At 35.4% G+C, this 13,451-nt stretch overlaps 1 protein-coding gene across 1 annotated transcript in view; it reads right to left on the reverse strand.

Annotated features, from left to right (window-relative positions):
* The window catches only part of myo16 (myosin XVI), a 207,122-nt gene that overhangs the window by 109,097 nt on the left and 84,574 nt on the right, over nt 1–13,451 (reverse strand). The window contains 3 exon segments of the mRNA XM_058786814.1: nt 2,093–2,220; nt 5,560–5,625; nt 12,458–12,568. Coding sequence (XP_058642797.1) covers nt 2,093–2,220; nt 5,560–5,625; nt 12,458–12,568 — 305 coding nt within the window.

A 13,451-nucleotide genomic window follows, 5' to 3' on the forward strand; every position in this document is an offset into this window, starting at 1 on the left:
CCACTGTTCAATGTTACGATCTCTTAAAATGAGCCATAAAGCACAGTCAAACAGCTCACTGTGATAACTGCAGCCTCCACAAGAGCCTGGAAGAGCCTGGATCCTAACGGAAGAATGGAAGAGTGAATGGAAGAAAAGCAGTCTGAGCAGATGGTTTTTAAAGGTCATTTGGCCTCCCACTAATCATTTTCTGGAGGGTCTGATGCTTTTTCTTCCCGTTTTTTCCATTTCTTTTTTGGAAATCCATTCTGGGTTGTAATTGAACTCAAGGGCGCGATGCATTCCTGAGCCAGTAGCGAGTAGGTGTGTATGTGTGTGTGTGTTTGTGAGCCCCTTGAACCAGCATTCCACCACTTTTGTTTCCCTGGTTCTGTGGTCACTAGTGCATGGTGGCAGCGATCTGCTCTCACCTGTAGGGCGAGTGTGTGTGTGTGTGTGTGTGTGTTGGTGTGATGGATAGCCCACGCAGAGAGGGCATTAAAGTAGCTGTCAGATCCTCTCTAGCTCAGCGAAACCAGTATGTGGCCAGTGGAGGAGCTCCAGAATGTGAAACAGGACTTAATTGCAATCAGAGATGACCGGAGTGCAAAGCAGGACACAGCGCGGGCTACACCACTGCCCCTGCATCCATTAATCTTGCTGAGAGCTTTTAACAGGTTTGGATTTATACCGTCCCCAGCACATTTGTCTCCGTGACAGCGTTTAGCGAGAACCGCTCAGGTGATGCAGGAATCTCCCAAATAAGGGAGCAAGCATCTCTAACACAATCTCATTTGAACCTCTCCATCAGCACAGTATCACTTACTGAGCTGTGGACCGCTATTACCAAACTACAAGCTGCTGCATCAGTGACAGAAGGTAGAAAATGTCCAGCGGAATGTATTTGGGAGCATCTGGACACGTGTTGTGGTTTATTTACCTTTCAACCAAAGAATGTCCATTATTATTTTATTTAATGTTTTATTAAATTTTTTATTTTTTCAGTAATTTGTGATCGCAGGATAAGAGAAGGTATAAAAAATTAAAAAATTTAAAAAAAATATATATATTTTCCAATAAAGGTTCTATTTGTTAACATTAGTTAACTACGTTAGTTAACATTAACAATGAAAAATATTTATAAATCATTTATTAATCTTAGATTATGTTCATTTATTATATTTAATAATACATTACTGAAATCAAATTTTTATATGGTAATATTATGTGATAGACCAAAGTTAACATGTTGATAAAAATAAAACATAAAACATTCATTTTTAGTTCTAGTGTTAGCAATAATTATTAAATACTGTAACAAACGTGTGCTTCATTGTAAGTAAATAAATAAATGTTGGCCCTTACAGTAAAGTGTTAGCAATACAATGTAATATTTTATTTTTTAAGTTTATTAAACATGTAAGTCTTAACAAAACATTTAAAATTTTAATAAAATGAAATAAAAGCTTGTTAAACATGTACCCCTTAAAAAGCCATACAATTTTTAACATTGTATTAATTTCTTTCTCTAATTAACTTCTCTATGCCTAAAATTTTAAAACACCCAGATATTCCCCTGATTAATATTTATATCTGATGAAGCTTTTATGAAATGTATAATTTTCTGATTTCAATTATCCCCATTTTCAGATGCCCCAGAGTTTAACACTGTATTTGAGATGCTTTGCCCACTCATCCAGGCAGCTTCATCAATTGTGCAAGACTGGAGATTCCCATGGCTTTTAACTTCTTAACTCAGAACATCAAGTATCACACACTGAAGGTCACCACTGTTGTGAACTGGGCCCAAGCTGTCAGGCTGCAGCAGTGATAAAGCCACCTCAGTGGATATCATCTATTTTAGAGCCACATGACAGTTTAAGGCCAACAGTTTTAGGACATGCATTTGTGATTTAGAGCGTAATAGGGTATCCACCTCAAGGGGAATCACAACCATCCTACCGATAAAGCCAACCTGATATAAGAATGCACACAATACAAATATAATGCTTGCTGGATCAAGAAGAAAAGCTACTGACTGTGCAAATAAAACATGAAAATGTAAATTATGTATGACAAGTGTGACAGTGTTATACATGTCAGTGGACGGCACCTGATGATGAAACACTGTGGGCGTCGCTCCTGCAGCATCATGTGATAGGCACGCTCAGCTGAAGAGAAGATATGAGGTGGGAGAGAGGAACACAGACGACCACTGGAGCTCAGATACAACTGACTGACCTGAGAGACAGAAAGAGAGACATTACACATTTACATAACACTGCTAATTTCCCATGACTTGTGCACTTCATTACAGTGTTTGTATTGATATTCTTTGAGCGCTCTGGTTAGGATTAGTTCTAAACCTCTGCGCATTAAGTTCCTGAAGTTTATTAAGCCTGAAGCAATTAAAGTAAAGCCTCTTTAAACACTCTTTAGACATTTAAAACTTTATTTTATTTACTTACATCTTAGCATGCTATCTGTTACATGCTATCTGTTTTTGCAGTACCTTTTGCAATTGTTGAACTCAAACAATTTAAGAAATGTAATGTTAAAACTAAAAATTCAGAATGCAATCAACAGCATTGATGTCATTGCAATATGATTATCACTAATTACTCTTTATTTTTTACACTTATTTGCATGCTGTGATTGGTCTGGTCTTAGTTGCATTTATTTAAACATTTATATCCATTTTCTGCACAGAGATTAGTTTCTTATCCAGGTGACTGAAAAAACATGCTGAGCAAAGTGGTTTTCATGCAAATTTAATTAAAACAAAACCAAAAACATACACCTGAACTAAACTCAAATGCTGTTCTTTGCTGGTGTGCACACAAAGGTATCTTTTGCAGGAAATACTAATCTAAACACAGGCTGGCAAAAAGTGAAATAACTAAGCTAGGAGGCTACAGAGTCTTGAGTAATAAGAGAGATGCCATATTTAGATCTGAATTCTGTGCTAGGCTAAAAGTCCAAAACTTAAGATATATCCTCACACAGCAAGAATAAAACTCATGCAACACTGCAGATTGAGTATCTGGCTATATTTCTAGGTGTTAGAAACAGAAAGGTTATGTGTGTGACATGCAGAGCAAGCTAAATTTTAGCCCAATTTGAGAAAAAACTAAAAAAAAGCTAATGCTGAGATCTCATTACCCTTAACCACTGAGACACAACACACATACTGTACACATAAGCTGTATGAAAGAGCCATAGAGGACACAGGAAGGACAGAGGAAGAGTGAGCGAGACACAAGCTGTGTATGAAACACGAAAATTGCAGACTTAACAGGCATTATACTGTATGTGCCATATGTGCCAAAGGGCCTTTGTTGGTCTTTTGGGGACCAAAAAAAGGGTCTTTTGCATTGGCAAAACAAAACAAAAACAAACAAAAAAGTTTAAAAGAAACAAACAAAACAAACAACAACAATAATAATACTGTAATAAAACCTAGGTCACGCTTTATATTAGGTGGCCTTAACTACTATGTACTTGCATCAAAAAATAAGTACAATGTACTTATTGTGTTCATATTGTATTGCAAAACACATTTGCTGCTATTGAGGTGGCATACGGGTAAGGTTAGGGACAGGTTTGGTGGTATGGGTAGGTTTAAGGGTAGGTTAAGGTGTAAGGGATGGGTCAACAGTCTAATTCTAAATGTAATTACATAAATTAATTACAGATGTAATTACATATAGGTATTTTTAAAAATATAACTACAAATGTAAACACATGTATGTACACAATAAGTGAATTGTACCAAATTATTAATTTAAATGCAAGTACATAGTAGTTAAGGCCACCTAATATAAAGTGGGACCAAAACCTAAAACTGAACAAATAAAGAGAATTCAAACAAAGCACACAACTGAACAAAAACAAGCATTTAAAAGAAACAAACACAACACAAAAACAACATAAACAAAAACATGCACACAAAACACAACCAAACAAAACACAAATCAAACAAAAAGCTAATTAAAACACACAAAAAAGTAAATAAAACAAAAAGAAACAATTAAAAGAAACAAAACAAAAATAACAGCAAAAAACAAACAAAACAGAAACCAAAACACACAAATAAACATTTAAATGAAACAAAACAAACTACAAAAAAATAAATAAAAAAAATAAATAAAAAAAACACACAACCAGACAACAACAAAAAAACAAGTATTTAAAAGAAACAACAAACACAACACCACACACAAAAAAAAAAAAAAGAAAAAGAAAAAATTAAGAAACAAGTTTCAAGAACAAAGTTCACCTACTGTTTACCACAATGACCCTCAGCATGTGTATGTTTATATGTTAAACACTGTGGTATCACATGTTCAGACGTTCTAATCTGTTACACTGTTTAAGTCTAAATTATTATAATGTTTATATCATTTTGATCTTTTCATTGATATCATATTTCTACACATATAATCTTATTTGTCAATATTGTATTTTTACAGTCATGCCAATAAAGCAATTTTGAATTTGAAAAACACAAAACCAAACAAAAAGCTAATCAAAGCACACACACACACAAAGAAATGAAATAAAACAAACAAACAAAAAATAGACATTTAAAAGAAACGAAACAAAAAACATGACAAAATAAACACAAACCAAAACACACAAGCAAACATTTAAACAAACAAAACAAATGAAAAACAGAAAAAAAATGACTGATGGGAAACTTGAAACTTAGAGGGACAAGATGTAGTTTTTTGTACTGAAGGACAGAGAACAATATACAGACTTTGTGATAAAGGGGGTCAGGTGATGTCACACGAGCCTGATGGTGGTCTGAGACCATCACAGATGACGGTACATATGTCCTTCTTTCTCAGTGCGTCATTGTGACTCTGAACCCCAGTCTGGGGGACACACAGGAGAAATCATGCCTGAAATGAGTCTCTGATGCAGGGGGCCAACAGGGGACAGACGCCACAACGGACCCACTGCATATCATTTGTAAAGTGTGTGTGGTGTGCATTTCATCTATACTCCTCTGCTCCCCTTCACGTGCCAGTAAAGCGTTACGGCGGACAGATGGTCATCTTGTCATCTTTTATTTTTCTTAGCGGCGGGTGGCACACGCTGTGTGTCCCTGATGAGTGTGCTCTCATCAACTCTGCCTTTCTGTGGACAGCCAGCTGTATCAGAGGGGACGGCAGCCGGGATTGGATGGACGCTAAACTTGAGAACCTCTAACAAGCCGAAGGAAGATACAGAAATAAATAGAGGAAGGAGGAGTAGGGATCTGATGGGGAGATGAAGAGGGCACAGGAAGTGGGCGCTGTATGTTGAGTAGGCTATCACTGTCAGGACTCAGGAAGGCCATGAATAATTTATCACGAGATCAAGTCCTGTTTGAACTGGAAGTGCTGCGCTGTGCTTACAGAGTGTGAACTAGAGAACAGCTTAAAATGACTAGACGGACAGATGAATGCTCTAAACCATAATGTGGATGAATTAAACATTTATTTAAATGAAATGAAATGAAATTAAATGAAATGAAATTAAATAAATAAACAAACAAACAAACAAACAAAGAATGTGTGACTCTGTACTTACCAGATTAGAGTATATGGGTAGGTCCTTGTAAGGGTTGATGAGGAGAAGAATGTGTCCAATGTAGGTCTGAAAGAATTTGAAAAGACAAGAACAATTTTAGCCTTAACATGCCCACAGTCTAATGGCAAGAAATGGCTGAAACCAGTACACAACTTTTGGGAGTCAAAGGCACAACAGTGTCCTTCAAAATATTGTCATGTTCACCAGATTGATAAAATGAGACAACTAAAATCACTGTTTTTGAAGGGATAGTTCACCCAAAAATTACAATTTTGTTTTTCCAAACCAAAGTAGTTTTCTTTCTTCTGTTGTACACAAAAAATAAATTCTGAAGAATGTTGGTAACCAAACAGTTGCTGATAGCCATTGACTTTGATAGTATGAAAAAAAAAAAAAAAATTTAATTAATGGCTACTGGCAACTGTTTGGTTACCAACATTCTTCAAAATTTCTTCTTTTGTGTTCAACTATCGTTTGAGGTAGCTAGTAATCTAGATATCCACAAGTAGAATTGTATATTTGTTTTGAGTTATGCTACCATTCAGAAGTTTGGTGTTGGTAATATTTCTTAATGTTCTTTAAATAAGGCTCTTATGCTCATTTATTTGGTAAAGAATACAGTAAAAACAGTAATATTGTGTAATATTATTACAATGTAAAATACTTGTTTAGCTTTTTTAATATATTTTAAATTACATTTATTTCTGCTGAATTTTCAGCATTATTACTCCAGTCTTCAGTGTCACGTGATCCTTCAAAACCAATTTTTTTCGAAATTGAGATGTATACATCATCTGAAAGCTGAATAAATAAGCTTTCCGTTGATGTATGGTTTGTTAGGGTTTGTTAGGATAGGACAATATTTGGCCAAGATTCAACTATTTGAATATTTGAAAAAAATCTAAATTTTGAGAAAATCGCCTTTAAAGATTTCCAAATTAAGTTCTTAGCAATGCATATTACTAATCAAAAACGATGTTTTGATATATTTACAGTAGTACATTTAAAATATCTTCATGGAATATGATCTTTACTTAATATACTAATGATTTTTGGCATAAAAGAAAACTCTATAATTTTGACCCATACAATGTATTTTTGGCTATTGCTACAAATATACCCCAGTGACTTAAGACTGGTTTTGTGGTCCAGGGTCACAAATCATTCTAATATGATGTTTTGCTGCAAGAAACACTTCTTGCTATTATCAACGTTGAATCTTTTTATTTATTAATTTTTTTTTCAGGATTCTTTGATACATAGTAAGTTCAAAAGAAAAGCATTTATTTGAAATACAAATCTTTTGTAACATTATAAAAGTTGTTAGTATGGAGCCACTGATATGGTGGTGGGAAAAAATTCGGGGTGGAAGGAAAAAAAATATTTTTTAAATGTTTTGCGTTCTCTCGCAAAACTTTGCATTGCCTCGCAAAACTTTTGCGTTCTTTCGCAAAACCGGTTGAGTTCAGACAAACTCTTCTTGTTTACAGCTTTCAGTGGTTCATACAGCTCCGTATGTTCACAATGGAGCGGTTCATAGGTTTTTGGACATTCTAAATTGCTTAACGCAGCCTAATGAAGATGATAAAAAAGACCAAATATGCTATATTACATTTGCATTAAAAATATATACTGTGTACATGCAAGCCCAAAATATGAGCTGAATTGCAAGATAAGCGTTTTCTCCCTCATAGAAAAGTGCGCTTAACGTGGCATAATATAAAAAAACAGTGATAAAAAGCCCAAGTTTTATATTTTATAAAAAATATACGCTATGCACAGAAAAGCAACGTGCTAAGAGTTTTTTATAATGTTTTGTCTGTGGGGTAGAAAACACTGTGCATTCCGTTCTGGGCTGTGCGTAATAATGTCTTCATTCATTAGCCTACCTTAAGCATTTTCTATGGGGGAGAAAAAGCTTAACGTGCAGGGCGTTGCGTTTATATTCTGAGCTATTCTGCTTTATTAATAGTAATATTATTATTAATAATTTTATCAGTATTTATTATTATCGAATTTGGTCCTCCAATGTCACTGTTTTAAAACATTAAGCATTTTAGAATGTCCCAAAACCGTGCCTTGAACTAAGCACTGACTGTATGTCTTTATACTTGAGTCCAAGTTCAAAATAAAACTTTATGAACCACTCCATTGTGAACATACAGAGCTGTATGAACCACCGCTAGCTGTAAAGTAAACAGGAAGAGTTTGTCCGAACTCAACTGGTTTTGCGAGGGAAACGGAAATATCTTTTGTGAGAGAACGTAAAAGTTTTCGAGGGAACACAAAGTTTCTTGAGGGAATGCAAACGTTTTGAGAGAGAAAGCAAAACATTTCAAAAATATTTCTTTCCTTCCACCCCGAATTTTTCCCACCACCATGTCCCTTAAAGGGCTCCATACGGTTAGTGTCACTTAATTTAATTTTAGTTTAACTCCTTCCTGAATAAAAGTTTTGTTGGTGATTTTTTTTTTTTTTACTTTTGAACAGTAGTGTATTTCTATAAAATTATGAGCTATTACTTTAGAACAGGAAGACGTTCTGATTACAAAGCATGTCTCTGTGTCAATTATTGCGGCATCAGCCATTTCAGATAAACTCACCCTTAAACACAACATAATAATTCCTCCTGCAGCTGCAGTGCAATGGTTCTCATGAGTCCTGAGGGCATTAGTACAGGCCAACTGCTAATTTATCTCTCAAGAGGGTCAGCTGCACCAGCCTCAATTCTCGCTCCTGGTCAGATTAGTCTATTACAAGCCCTGTTATCACGAAGCCGACAGTGAAACCTGCTGGGAATAGATGACTAGGTTGCTGTTGTGTTATACTAGTGTGCTCTCAATAACGCCCTGAAGGTCAGTAACCTTTTAGTGTCAGTTTCACAGATCTTTCACAGAACATCTGATGAATACTGACATACGGGCAAACTTGGACCTGTTCTCAGAGGTTTGTGAACATGCTTTACCCATTTACAATGACAAGACTTACAAAAACTGAGATCAGAGAGCACTCAGCACTTTAGAGGTACTACAGAATATCTAGAAGTGAATGAACTAAATTAAAACCATAAGACTGGACTTCTCATCTTCTCAGGGAAACATGGATCGGTCCCCTCTTATAAAGTGTGCATCTGGCATCTCTCACTCTTTCCATCTCTCACTAAACGATCAGCAACCATCACCATCTCTATCCATCATTGCCGTAATGACAGACATCATTAGACCCCATTACAGTGTTACACAAAAGACCCCATCTCTGCTCTCTCCCTCCATATCGGCCTCAGTAGGGAGACTTCATTATGCCTCATTGTAAAGTGTGGGAATAGCAGCAGCCATTAAGCATAGATTTGGCTCCGGTCATGAACGAGCACAGTGTGTAGTCGACTGCCAGGCATTACTGCCCGCGTGCAGACATAGACCGCAGGCCTGCTCAAACGATCCACGTTGAGGACGGAGATGAATATAGAGATAGATTTATTCCTTCAATCGTATTCTCATTGATTCACAAGAAAAGATAACTCTCCCTCAAGACGGAATAACAGACATGAAGTGAGGGTGTATACATGTAAGAATGGATGCTCTACAGAATTGTCCATGCTGAGGATTGTTCTTCCGACATAAAACCATTCATATAATAATCAATCACTAAAGCAAATGTAAAATATTTGATTATAATTTTGAGCAAGGGTGTAGGTTTGCTTTTGTCATTGGTGGAGACATAATAGCAGAAGGACACTAACAGAGTTTTCCAATAAATCCCATTATATTTGTCCCAAATTATTGTTGATGTACATAATGACTACAGGCTGGAAGGTTGTGTATTGTGCATCTTTCTGCACAACGTTTGCCTTTCTGTGGCTTGAATGAAGTCTGTATTCTATAGAAAGCTATACTAATATAGATCGCACTTTCTCTTTCCACTCTCTTTTGTTAAACACCGTACTTCCAACTCATCGATGCACCTGTGTTCATTCCTGAAGTGAACTTTTGCCTGTTTGGTGATTAGAATAACTGTTTTGGACAGCTGTCTTGAGCTGGGTATGATACCTGTGAGTTGTCCTAGACGTGGTGCGGCACTGCACTTCAAACGGCTTCATATTAAAATCGCATCTGCACTATAAGTGAGCTGCACACTGCACAGATGACACAGGAATTGTCACTTGCACAATCAAGGCAGCGTTGCATCGTCACTAAAGTTTATAAATTGCATTTATTTTTAATTCTTGCTAGTGTTTAACCATTTAGCACTCTTGGGCTCTCCTGGAGACTGTGCTCTCATGCACACTCAACGCACACACACACACATACGGATGCGGAGTGTATTTTTCCCGCGCTCATGTTAACGGATTAAAGCGTTCACACTGCACACGGTTGCGGACTGGCAGTGCGTTCCAGGAGCGGTGCGTCTTCAGCAGAGTTTGCTGTGCTGCACGCACTGAATTAAAGTGACAGCGCATTGTTTGCGGTAAATATGAACATGGATTGAGACGAAAATATAGTAATTTTGGCTAGGTTTAAAGGAAAAGAGAACTTTTAGATAAACAAGGCAATAATAGATGGCACTTGTGGGAAAACAAAGTTCTTCATGAAGCGCAGGATTGCTTGTAATAAAGATTTAAATGCAAAAGAAAAGGCAGTAGAGCTGACTGTTTCTGTCAATGGTAAGTTTTAATGTTTGTGATAACGGAAGAAAAGTAGTTTACTTGTTTGCCACTTGCTTGAGCAACTTAATATATAAATCTAGAAGTAAATGCAAAAGTAAAAAAGCATTGAATGATGTGTTGCTTATATTTATTGCGTTTAAACACGTCTATGAAAGATTGTATTACTGTACTGTCTAAAAAAAAAAAAAAGAATCACAATGCTGAAAAATCAAGTTCAGTAACAATGTTTGGATTTGAAATCAAAATAGTGTATGAATGTTATGTTTGTAGTAAACATCCACAGATCAGTTGTAGAATCCTGTGTGAAAGCTGCTTCTGCACCGCTTCTGTACCGCACATGGACTGCATACACACTGCAAACGGAGTATGTGTGAACCTGGTGTAAAAGGCCACCTCACATACAGCTCACAAAATCAGGCTTATGCTGTGTGTAAGCTATTGTGCAACAACTGCATGATTGTAAAAACAAAAATGCACCGCATGATCAAACATTTAGGTGAGATAAATGTATGTTTTTCAAAAATGCCCCCTCCACCCCTCAAATTAGAGTCACCTAAGAGGGGAATTCATTTTCAAAAATGAAATTCAGGCCCTGAATAAATCTTGATTGGAACATCACTATAAATAATTCTACATGATGAAAAGAAGGCTTAAAAAGATGATCGGTGATCGTATCAGCAGATATTGCTTTCTGTGATTTACAATCGGTGACCTAATCGGTGACCTAATCAAAATCCTAATTGGAGCACCCCTAGACAATAGAACTATAATTACATAAAGTCCCACTAAAGTGGGTCCGAAAGGACTCAAGTTCAACTATTTGCATTTAAAATAAATTTAAACTATAATACATTAATTTTAATTTAAATTAACATGTAATCAAGTGCCCAAAGCATTACATTCAGTGTGTACTTTTAATTATATTATTTTAAAAGTAAATGTAACACTTTATTTTAAGGACCAATTCTCACGATTAACTAGCATGCAAATTACTAGCATATTGTTTATTAGCACTTACAAAGCACATATTAATGCCTTACTTTGTATGACCATATTTTAGATCCCTTAATAATACCCAATAACTAAACTTAACAACTACCTTACTAACTTTTAATCAGCAGGCAATTAGGAGTTTATTGAGGCAAAATATTAGTTAATATATTAATATAACCTACTGAAGACTTCTGTGAAAGTTTGATGGAAAAAAAAAAAATAGTTGAGAGTTATGAGACAATTCTAAGCAAAGATTTTTAACAGATTCACAAATATTTAAAAATTATTTTAAAAAATATTAAAAATGAACAAGTCCACAAATTACAAACCACATTAAAATAACACAACAAATAATTTTAGAAAATGCCAGCAAAAATGTTTGCAAATAGATAAAGAATATTCTGTATAATACCCAGCCATATAAATCTATGTCTTATCATTATATAGGCAAGCCATTGTTAGTCACTTATATTAAAATGTAAGCCCATCATTAACTAATATTATTCATAAATGTCAACAGCAATATAGACTGTTAATTTCTGAGAATCAGAAGAAGGTAATAAACAGTCATATAAAACTCAACTACCAGTCTTTGGAGCAACGACCCTTTAAATATAAATAGCAGTAATGGTTTTGTCAGTATTCATGATGGCAGAGATAGAATCAAGAATAACTAAGTTATTAAAGCTATAGGGTTATAGTAGCATCAAGACATACAATAAATGTCAGTGGCCAAGATTTATAGTAGCAACAGCCATTGTGGTAACAGTAGCAGTAACGACAGCAGCCGTCAACAGAGAGTCAACGTAAGAATGTCTTTTCATCTCCCCAGGGCTGGCTCAAGTCTTTGGCCTGAATACAGTGAGACCTAGAGGGCTGTCATCCAAACACCAGTCCCTGGCCACGCTACAAACAGAGGCCTTGGCCACTCTCCAAGACCTCAAGACAAGAGATCCAGCAGCAATGTGTGTGTGCATGTGTGTGTGTAAGGCACACTGGACCGGATAGCTTGGTGAAAGACCACAGAGTCAGAATCCGGACGTCAACTCCTTCAGAGTGGGTTAGACAGAGAATGAAAGGCTCTTCCTGAACAGGCTAGACTGAGGGTTGGGTTCCTAACTGTGTGTTTATTCTCAATTTGAGGGTTTAGGAAGTGACATGGTTAATACATCATTCTGATTAACCAACTGCACGCTTCATTATAGCCCCAATGATTGTATATGTGTTTGTGGATTTACGTACATATATCTGGTCATTAGCAAAGCGCTTCTGCATCTCGTAGAGCAGGCTGCTGTCCGTAAGTTCACTGAGGGATGCAAGGTCATCATTAGGAGCAGGAGGCATCAGTTTAACCTGGAACACAAACACATTCCTTATTACGAAATTGGAAATACTCAAATGATTCAAAAATTCAGATGTATTTTAAAGGCAATATAAAATTCTCCTTTGTATTCCACAAACAAATGTACAGCAATTTGTATTTGGAACAACACAAGTAAATATATAGCAATTATGTTGGTTTTTGGTGAACTGGATAAGGGTTAGGTATTTAATAAATGTGTATGATTTATCAGAGAATGTTATTCTTAAGAAAAGGGTTGTTTTTAGAATCATTAATCAAAAATGTATGATTTTTTCCACCTCTGAAACTTTTTTTATTTTTTTTTTATCACAAGTAACTAATATGACATTACCTAATAATACAATAGCTCAGCATATTTGCGTCCAATAAAATCCTGTTAAAAATTGAATTCTGTTCCTACGTTATAACCTGCTAAAATAATTTGGTTTTAATTGCAAATGTCACATGAAAGTTACACCAAAGCTTTAAAGCCGGTAAGATTTTTTTAAGTTTCTTAAGTGCACCAATGCTGCGTTTATTTGATTTAAAATACACTAAAAAATATTTTGAGATACAATGAAATAACTGTTTTATACTGTATTTTAATATCAAAACAGTTGTGCTGCTTAACATTTTAGGGGAAATCATGATACATTTTTATTTTAATTTATTTTATAGCATTTATTAGAAATAGAAGTAACATTATAAAGGTCTTTACTGTCACTTTTTAACATTTTAATGCATTTTTGCTGAATAACAGTATTCATTTAATTAAAAATAAATAAATAAATACAATACTACTACTACTACTACTGCAAATGCATTGTCAATGTTTTCTAAGCAATCAAATAGTCATAAACTCAGCTTCTTCCTAACATACAGTACACATACATT

The sequence above is a fragment of the Onychostoma macrolepis genome, chromosome 09 (genome assembly GCF_012432095.1).
Source record: "Onychostoma macrolepis isolate SWU-2019 chromosome 09, ASM1243209v1, whole genome shotgun sequence".
Taxonomy (NCBI): Eukaryota; Metazoa; Chordata; class Actinopteri; order Cypriniformes; family Cyprinidae; genus Onychostoma; species Onychostoma macrolepis.